General features: G+C 31.7%; 1 protein-coding gene across 2 annotated transcripts; it reads right to left on the bottom strand.

Annotated features, from left to right (window-relative positions):
- Positions 1–255: 255 nt before the first annotated feature.
- On the bottom strand, positions 256–8,392 carry Pnn (desmosome associated protein-like protein pinnin). 2 transcript variants are annotated; one of them, XM_088262762.1, is made up of 6 exons: positions 8,181–8,392; positions 7,957–8,091; positions 5,519–6,036; positions 4,687–5,127; positions 3,478–3,651; positions 256–773 (listed from the first exon to the last, which is right to left on the bottom strand). In XM_088262762.1, the coding sequence occupies exons 1-5, from the start codon at positions 8,309–8,311 to the stop codon at positions 3,491–3,493; spliced, it is 1,386 nt and encodes a 461-aa protein (XP_088118888.1). In that variant the 5' UTR covers positions 8,312–8,392; the 3' UTR covers positions 256–773; positions 3,478–3,490. The 2 variants fall into 2 exon arrangements, with proteins under 2 accessions (XP_088118888.1, XP_088118887.1); XM_088262761.1 differs by lacking the exon at positions 256–773 and having other exon boundaries at positions 2,896–3,651.
- Positions 8,393–10,699: the final 2,307 nt, after the last annotated feature.

Raw genomic sequence — 10,699 nt, 5'->3', positions numbered from 1 at the left:
TTCAAAACTATATATTTATTTCGAAGAAAAACTTATTTATTCAATACAAAAACGGTGTTTTAAGAAAAGAAAAAAAAAATACATCAAATGTTACCTGGGTTTAGAGAAAATTAAGTTGCGATTTGACATGTATTGGGCCTTAATTTATACTTACTCCTGATTTGCAATTGATCTGGGTAAGGAAACTGGGTACATATTTGGGATTAATAAAGTGAAATTAGTATTTTAGGGAGATGTTTTATGAAAATAATTATCCCAACGTAGTGCAGTTTTTATTTGTAAAACAAAACGCAAACAAATTTATAAGGGAGTTGTAGAGAAATTTCACATTAATTTGAAAATTCACTCTTCACCAAAATGACAATCATGCCTTGACTTATATGTACAAAGTGCTGATTTCAAAATGACAACATTACAGATTCGAGAGCTGGTTTGTAACGTTAGTATCTTTGTTCATACCTAATTGAAACCAAAATGAATAAAAATACTGAAATCTCTGGATAAGTACAATTTGATTGTAATATGATCCCCAAATTAACATTAAAATATACCAGTGTTCAATTAGTGCCATATTTAGATAAGATTTTAAAACATCAAAGTTGTAACATTCTATTAAAATTGGCAATTATTTTGTCCGCCTCCATAGTGTAATGGTCAGCATGCTCGGCTACCGTTCTGGAGGTCCCGGGTTGAATTCCCAGGAGGGGGTGTCAAATAAATATATGTGATTTTTTCACTCTTAATATTTATTCAATACTACCCTCGACTGGTACCTGAAACGGAGAGCTGATTACCTTCCCTTCATGTGTTAACAATCAAAATAACACTGCGTTTATATGATGCAGTATCCTATGCACCATTGGGGTGCGGATAAGGGTTTGAAGAAGAAGAAGATTAAAATTGGCAGACGAATGGTAGGTACTTATAATATTAAGCCATCATAAAAATAATGATACACAGCATAATAATTATTTTCAGACAAGATTGTCTGCTGTATGTACATGAATTTGATAATAAAAATTACAACATTAGCTATTACATCTTCCAAATGCACCCAAGTCATGTAGGCATACCATAGACAGTGAGCCTGATGGTCACAGATCCACCAAAAAGGATTCTTTTGGATGGTATGCAGCTAATTAGAGGATACTGGGAGATATTCAAATTCAACTCTACTGTATATATGATAAATAAAAGAATAAAAACTTTGTACACATATTACTTTCTTAAGGGGTAATTTTTCAATTCCGTTTTTTTTTTTAAATAAATTTGTCCTATGATTTTGAGCTATGGCATCAAAAACCTTCATTAATTGCTTGACATTTTGAAGACAGATGAAGAATGAAACTATTTTAATTTAACCACGAGAATTTTAATGTTGCCATAATTAAATAATATTGGATAAATTTGGATCATTCTAAATTTTTTTTAATAATTTAAAAAAGTGGCATCAAAAACATTCATAAATTGCTTGACATTTTGAAGACAGATGAAGAATGAAACTATTTTAATTTAACCACAAGAATTTTAACGTTGCCATAATTAAATAATATTTGAAAAATTCGGATTATTCTAATAAATTTTTAATAATTTAAAAAAGTTGTATGGTATATAAGCAAAAATGTGGAAAAATCTAAATGAAATTACGAGAAAAAAGAAAGAGATTAAAAATGTTGAATTTTGTAGAAGAAATTGAAATATAAAAAAAAACAATTTAATTCAATTCTCAATTAAGCTCGCTACTTTTGTTATTTTGTAAACAAACAAAAAAAGTATTTATGTATATTGGAAACACTGCCGTACTAATTCAAATTTGAAATATTTTTCTAATTTTATTTCTTCAATTTCGAGTTTAAGAGCTTTTACTGTATCACATGTAGCTGAAATTGATCAAGTAATATCTCTAGAAGTACAGATATATGCTAAAATGTATAATTTTAAACTAGACATTGTCATTAATATTAGCGATGAATTCATGCAAAAATGTGATAATACCAATGTAAAAACAGACAAACTTACCAAACTGAATAGTGCATTTACAAAATAATCATGTAATTCATGAAAAAAAAATTACAAATAATTACATATATGTAATATAAAAAAATGGCATGTAGGTATATTACAAAATATTTTTTTCTTCTCGTATCTTGAGGCATTGCGAGTGGTTTGGTGCATTAAACACTGTCAATCGGCATCAACATAAGATTGTATTAATCATCTCATATTAGTATCTTGCAAAAATTATAAATGGTATTAGATATATTTTACAATTTTAAGTTAATTTAATAAACGAAATATATAATGGCACACGTTTCAATTGCAAAAATAAACATCAGAAATCCATAAAAACACAAATTATATGTAAACCTCCAATTAATGATATGATAATACATATAGCCCATACCCTCCATCCATGTTCCCACTGACAAAATTTAGTATGTCATGTTTTGGATGTGGTTTTCGATAATGATGCTGAGTGTATGGAAACATGTGTCATAATAAAATATCAAGTTAACTTAGAATTTTAAAACAGGTATTACCATAAAGTGATTGCCGAATTCATAAGTGAAATGCGTTCAATCTGTTTTCTTGTCCTGATTTTGATATACAAGTATGTAGAAACATAAACCTAATGTAGTATAAATGTGACATATTTGTGTGAAATGTTTTTATAAAATTGAATTCTAATTTACAGCTTCTCTCTTGAAAACTACGTCATGATGAAGTATTATTATGTATCACATTGTTTCATCTACGATACAGAGTTAAGTCATCACTAATGACGTAAGACAGTGAATTATATCCATAAATGCTGATCAACATATTACAATTAATCTAAAATGGGTATGGAATCATGTATTAGGTAGTAAACATAATGATATTTAAAACTTAAAATTTCAAGCAATAAAAAGGTAATAATTTTGTTTATTTTTTACAATATCAGTCATAGCGGGTGCTCGTATTCTAAACGATCTACACAAAGTTTAAATAATAATAATTTTTAATCAATTGTCGTTATTTTTATTGCCCATCTTTCTTGCCTGTTTTTTATATCAAAAATACACATGTTTTTACAAACCTTAATTCATAACGAATATTACATTTTAACCATTAAAAGTAATTATTGAATTATTTTCCTCTTGTTGCGGAAATACTGATTTGTTGCAGATAGTTTGCCCTTTTGAAACCAAAAACTGGGTAGTATTCACCTCATTCTAAGGTGATAAATGCAAAGAAGGTGAAATGTACAAAATTACATATTTTGAAGGAAAAATACTAAAAGCAAAATGAATATATAATATTTTATACGATGTTTATAAAGGCGTGCTAATTTCAACTCAACATAATGAATTCTTAAAATATTACATTCCCTACATTTAACATCTCAAAATGGGACACATAATTAGGAGAAAAAAAACATACACATTATTCACATACAAACTGACGACATGGCTTAAGAATTTACAAATATCTAACCATAATTAATTTTTCATCCCTTATTCTCTTCATCGCTGTCCGCCTCTTCCGAGTTATCGGCCGTCTTCTCACTCTCATGGCACTTGGATATCCCGTTGATGTTTTCTTCCAAATCAGCATCCTTCTCATCACCATTTATTACTGCGTCATGCGAGTGGGTGTCAACATTCATAGCTGAAATGAAAAATTCAACGTGTTACTATCATGGAACATAAAAAGAAGTTGCTGACGGTAGAAAAGAAAGAATGAAATCGGTAACCCTAATAGGACTCCACAAAATCATAAATTTTTTAATACCAGGTGATGAGGCAACCTAGTGATGAGTCTTGAAACTAGTGAGTCCAGCGCCTAGCCAAATTTTTACTTCGATAAAATTTTGGTAGAAATGAAAATAACGACGGGCTGATGTACATACCCTCGCTTTAAGGCTAATTACCAGCAATAGCTTTCTGTGGCCATTCAAATGCACAAAAAGGCACCTTATATCTCACCTATGAAGGGCATCTACCACTCACTCTTCATTAGTATTTGTTTTTAAAAAAGTCAGATACCACTTGAACAGAAGACTTTTAAAATTATTTTAAATGTAGTTAAATTAATTCTCTATAATGAATTAGGATATAGAGATTTAAATTGTTTTTTAAATGTTTCCTTCCACCCCACACCCCCCATGAATCCGTGATATTATGACCACCAGTTGTACATTCGTTTTCCATGTTGTTTTCAACATGGTGTAGCAAGTTAGTAGTCGTAGTATAAAGCATTCTCAGCGATACCCACTCTTATAGTCAACCATTTTTAGAATAAAATATCATAAAAAAAAATATTTAAACATTCAATATATTGAAATTATTATTTGCACATTGCGAAAAGACCTTATGAATTTATTATATTACTTTTTAACACAATTTAAATTTAATGGCTGTAGAAAAAAATACATTTTGTGATCTTGCTAAATTAAAACCTAACATGGTTCAAAGAAGCTTAATTAAAAAGCCTTCAATCGAATTCATTATTGCCAAATTGAATATTTCAATTCATTGAAATCATTTTTCAACATGCTTTTTTACAAACCAATTTAAAGATTAAAAAGAGAATTTGACCTGTTTACATAATACATGAGATAGCACAACGTCCTCAGAAAACTGGAATCACAAATAATTATCAAATTTAGATTGTAAAAATAACATAATTTTATTCTCGAATTACCTTGCTCAGGCAGATTAGACTCATTGGGCTCCTCTGCAGGAATTTTAGAATCATTTGGTCCATCACTATCCGAGTTTGTATCATCTTCATTTTCACTACTGTGACTGACTCTTTTTTCTTTTGTGATAACTTCGCCATTATTCACGTCCGATTTTACGCCTTCTTGTTTAATTGGTACAAGACTAAGTATTTTCTTGCTGGAATAATTATCATTCTTTTTCTTCGATTCGTCATTTTCTTGCTTAATTTTTTTGTAATAAACTTCAGGCTCATCTTCCGGGACATTCTCATCCACCGATGGTTCTTCTTGGGCATCTGCAGACTGAGATAAGGAAGTGGTTTTGAAGCGCATGGCTAGTGGTAATTTCAAGCCACGCCGACATCTTTCTTCGATAACATCCAAGTCTTCCTTTAATTTTTGCTGTCTGTCACTGATGATTCCTAATAAAAAGACATCACATTAATTAAAACATATATTTTTTTAATTCAAAAGATTTCAATTCACACAATATCCCATGAGCGATGTGTATTAACACACTTCGGACGGAAAAGGTATTTCTACCCGTTCGGTCGATTGATGCTTAAAACTACCCTACCCATTAGGGTATTTTTACCTTCTGCGCCGGTCTCATTTCAAAGGTAGAAAAGAAGGAATTAATTATCTAATGTTTTTAAATGAATATTATATACCAATCTGTTTGTTAGAGTCTTAACTTTATGTACATAATTATCAAATCTCATCCGCAAATCAAAAAATACCCATCTGAAATGTGTTAAACACCACAATAACGATGAAGACAAATATTATGTTAAGAAAATTGACATAACTTACTTTCTTGCTTCTTTTTGCTAAATTCATGTTTTTCCTTCGCTTGATGATTCATCACTTTTGGATACCAGTAAATGTGCGGTTTCCATTTGGTTTCTATAAAATGAAGCAAAGGTTTGTGAACTTTTTCCCACTTTTCAAACTGCTGTATCCGAACCATTTTCTCCTCCAGAGCCTTGATGGTGGCCTTCTTCAGCTCCCGTTCAGCAAACAGGTTCTGCCTTTCTCTCTTGTCGTTTTCTCTCTCCTGGCGGGCTTGTTCCTCTATTTTCTTCTCCACTTGGGCTTTCTTGTCCTCCTTATTCTTTAGGACGATTTCTTCCTGTTTGAACTTCTGCAGAGTGCCGATGAGGGAGCCGAACATGCGGCGGTTGCGCGCCTTGGAGACCTCGTCTCCGGTTTGCGCCTTGAGCACCTGCTGTTTGCTCGGCAGCTCTCGGATGACCTGCGAGGACACCCGCGGTTTCTTGGAAGGAAAGTCATCTTCTCCATCGCTATCCCCGGCAGGACGGGCAGACAACCTTTAAAATCAATCATTTTAGAATTTTTCTCAACAACTTTATCCCGCGAATAAAGCAACTCAACCTTTCTGAAACTTTTCTTCACCATTTAATTTAAAACGGAAAGAAACAGATCAGTAACTTTGGGCTACATACATATGTAAGTGATTGTACTGTCCTATTTATAATTCCACGTTTGTACTTATAATTTACATATTCAGTATGAATATCTCTAGTACAGTGGTTTTCAAACTTATTTCGTCTACAGCCCACTTTGAAAATCAATTATTTTTCAGCGCCCCCTAATTTTTTTTTACTTTACCACATCTTGAAAACCACAATGACATTCATTATTTTAATTCTAAACGACACTTTTTGTGTCATTTAGAATAAGTAGACGAAATTACAATTCAGCCATAGCCCTCCTGAATCACTTCAACAATTACATATAGCCCTCCTAAAACACCCCCCCAGTCTTTTCTGGGCCACTTACCGCCCCCCTCTAGGCCACCAGCGCCCGCAAGTGGGCTTTATCGTCCACTTTGAGAAAGACTACTCTAGTATTTCATGGATATAGTATTTCAGCAATGAGTTACCTCTCTAATAAAGCATACGGCTCTTGTTTCGGGAGGAAGAACACTTTACAAACTATAATAATTAACAAAATTAGTAATAAAATGAGGTTTTACTAGAAACAGCCGTGAACACAAGTTAATTTTCCAAGAAACATGAATCCAAATGCTAATTCATTGAATTTTTTTTCTATCATTTTTCGGATCGAATTTAAACTCAGTGAATACTGAAAACATTGTATCTATTTTCATATACGCTTGACAAAACATAGCACTTCACGAGGATACAGAACAACCGTATACTTAGCAATGAGAATAGGTGTCCATAACAAATTTTAAGCATATATTGGTTTGAATTTGCGAAAAAGGTTGAATGACAATGGACGCAGCAACCCATGGGCACAACAGTCGCCAAAAAAGAGGTTTCAGTTGGTTAGGCCATGTACTCCGCATACCTTCCAAGAGCCTTAGTCAAATTTGCCGCCTTTGAGAAGCATCATCATGTTTACACAGCCTGGACATCCAGTCATCTGATCTTAGTAACCCAGACTTGACTTCGGAGGAGATATAGAGAGCATATATATGCATATATGAGCACATAAATGCATGGAGAGCATAGAGAGCTGACAGCTGACAAAAGAGATAGTTTTTGGACCCCATTTGCTCCATATGTGGAGCAAATACATATTAAGTAAAATCATTTTTCAATCAACATCAATTTATCAATATGATGCCTGAATTAGCTGTATCCTGACATGATGTTTGTGAACTATTAACACATTGTTTGCGGGTAATGCTTGAAAGCGGCTTTAACATACTGTTGTCGGCGAGCAAGAGACGCTTATAAGTGTTCTATTTGCTTACTTTTGGTATAGCGCGAAATCACAAAAACGATGTACAGATTGGAGTAAGGCTTGCGGTTACATGTGATAAGTATTTGACCCTAATTAGTTTACTAATTAGGGTCGGGGTTTATAAAAAAACCGCCAGCCAACAATGTGTTAACAAAGTATGTGTTAAGCCAAGATTTAATCCTTTTAGGTAAGTTTATTTGTAACCCTTTATAACTGTAATAGTTATGTTCAATAGTCGACTAATGATCCCAAGGTAAAGCGTTAGATTAGCCCAAAATGATATTTAGCATTGAATAAATAAAATAAAATAAAAATTTATATACCCAGTTAATGTTAGAAATGAAATTTATCAATTTTCAAAACAATGAGGGATTAAATATGCCGAAATGTTGTTTGATATAAAGTTTTTGCGTGAAGACAATCTACCAAGTCCATAAACAGATGTTAAAAATAATAACCACCGATAATCATGTGAGCGAATAGAAAATATACGTAATATTGACGTGTGAATTCACCTGCTAAACACAGTTTTAGTTTCTTGGGGCCTCTTCCTTCCATGTCTTTCATCGTCTAAATTACGATTTTCTGGAATATTGGAAGTTAACGATCGCTGATTTCCTCGTGGTGAGTCAACCGATTTTTGAAAATTTCTAGAGCAAACAAAATACAAATATTTACATTTATGTTATATTCATGCAACCACAGAATACATTTAAAAACATAAAAATAGAATATTAACCTAGCAATTTGAAATCGACCGCTCGTTTGGACAATTTTTTTTATATCATCGTCGATTTTATGTAAGCTACGTTTTGCATTTTCTAGTTCTGCAGTCAACGAACCTATTGATGAGCAAAGGTCTGTACCCATGTTTCTATTATTCGCATTTATTTCTTGAAATTGACAATACGATAACTTTAGGCGACTCGCTGTCAAATAAATATGTATTTCAAAGATAATTCGTTATCTTCATTTCTATATTTCTATGACATTGCCTAACGACAATAAAAAATAAATCTATGGTACATTTAAGTAGGTACCGTTATATGTGGAAATTTCTTCTACATGCAATAATTTACCCTGTCCTAAAAAAAATAAACACAATCCTCTATAATAGGTCTTATATAATATTATCACTGCACAGTAACCAATCTTCTGAAATAACATATTCTACTGGCTGCATTAATTTCTTAAACTAATTTAGTTTTGACTCTGCGTTTTTTTTGATGGGCGGATATGTATTACGTTTATGTAACTTTATTACCATTATATTATTATTTTTAGAAACATATAAAAATATTTCGATGGTAAAATCTCAAATACAGAAAGCATTACCTATTTACAACCCAACGAAAAGCTTTACTCCAACTGAAGTTTATTTATTAGATATGTTATCACATTACTCAAAATTCCCATAGAGGGCATGCAAGAACCAAAAAAAGCGAAGCATAGAATGAAACTACTAAGATTTTTATTTAGCCCCTTGACTATTATAATTGATTTATTTATTGGATATTTTATATAGCGCCACTTTCGTTAAAATTACCTCCATTATTTAATATTTATATCATTTCCACTCCTCACTGATACGCATCAGTAACATAAATATGACGTTTTATTGACAATAAATTGGAAAATCACGATAATCTCTGCATTGAAAAGTTTCGGATGCCAAGTAAAATATTTTATCACAATAAAATTTTAATATATAATTTTCAATGCATATTTACATTACTATTGAATTATTATTCGTATGCCTCTACTCCCAGATAAAATTTATATGCACGATACACAATTGTATGAAATAAGAAAATTTGCTGATGGATGGATATTTATTTATAAAAAAAAATAATCCCTGGAATGGCACCTGAGCTCACGAGTGATACCTTCAATAGATAAATGCGGCAAATGGTATTTAAAAAAATCTACCAAGCCTGTATTTGCCTCGTCTTAATAAATATCGCAATGAATGTTTTATTATATTTTCCCAGTTTATCTTATTGAATTAACCCTTAATTACTAAAATATCCTACAAGTGAGGTTGTTTCAAAACATTCGTCAAAAATACGACAAAAACGGAAATAAATAAGGCGATCAAAAACTTTTATTATTTTAGAAGCAATAGTAACATTCTTTGGGTTGGAGAGATCACGTAATAATAAATGTAGGTACAGTAGGAAGGTACTATGAAGCAGGAGATGCAGGATCGACGAAAATATTGTTGTTTTTTTTCTAAATTAATAATTTTCTGTTGTAATTTTTACGATAGTTTAGTATTCTAGGGTTAAAACACTTTTTACTGAAGCTCAGAGGACTAGCATTCTAATAAGCCTCGTATAAATGCCGCTTGACGATAATGTTAACTCTTGTATTTATTCGATACAGTGCTTTATGCACCATTGGGTGCAGATGCGTGTCATAAGTGAGAGAAAGAGACTCAAATTATAATAATTAAATTAATATTCATAATATAATTAATTGGACGACGGGATTCATTGAATCTGGTTACCCTGAACTCATTAGTCCTACGATAAATCCGACTCTGTACTAACGATTATTTACTTTTTTTTAAATGTATTTAAGAATAGAAAATCTCTTCATATCTGTCGCTGCAAAGAAATATGACATTATTGTTGTAATTTATTATAACCATATATCAATCTATTCAGAACCCTTTGAAGACGCTGGAACGATGACAGTAAAATAATATTACAACTCTCGTGAAATTATTACAATGGATATTCATCATTTACCACTGTGAAAATAAAAAATATTCATAATAATCTGGGGATTCAATTCTTGAGTTGAAAATATACTTTTGTCCGTCGCAAAATGGGGCAAAACAAAAGATTTTTATCTGGCCAGAGTGCCAACGGAAGCGGCTCCAAACAACATCTTTTTTTAATTACGTAACGTCCAATCGACTCTGAAATCTAAATGCGGCTTATGCAACACCGCTTATCATGGCCCTATTTAGGCTTCAACTTGTTTTAAAGCCTTTACCTACTTGTGAGTGGATTTATTCTTTTTAAGTTTAAAGTTACTATAATTTCATGTAATTCATGAGTGAAAATTCTAGGCAAAAATGCTCTCTACTCGAAACAACACCAATCTATATGTAATTAATATGCAAGGCTTTTTTATACAAAAAAGACCCGGAATTCACTATATGTCAAGCTTTTTACTAAAAAAAATAGATCTTTACAATATCATATTTTATCATTTTGACGAATTATAAAAACATAGATCGTAATTGCT

Source organism: Brachycentrus maculatus, unplaced genomic scaffold (assembly GCF_059751285.1).
Source record: "Brachycentrus maculatus isolate JH-2025_06_01 unplaced genomic scaffold, ASM5975128v1 h1tg000188l, whole genome shotgun sequence".
Taxonomy (NCBI): domain Eukaryota; kingdom Metazoa; phylum Arthropoda; class Insecta; order Trichoptera; family Brachycentridae; genus Brachycentrus; species Brachycentrus maculatus.
This window is presented reverse-complemented; position numbering and strand designations above follow the sequence as displayed.

Excerpts from the sequence above, each read along its gene's own strand:
- Pnn (XM_088262762.1), bottom strand. The coding sequence starts at position 8,311 with ATGGGTACAGACCTTTGCTCATCAATAGGTTCGTTGACTGCAGAACTA. Across the intron at positions 5,128-5,518 it reads TAGCAAAAAGAAGCAAGAAA|GAATCATCAGTGACAGACAG; the intron begins GTAAGTTATGTC and ends TCTTTTTATTAG. Across the intron at positions 3,652-4,686 it reads GTCTAATCTGCCTGAGCAAG|CTATGAATGTTGACACCCAC; the intron begins GTAATTCGAGAA and ends TTTTCATTTCAG.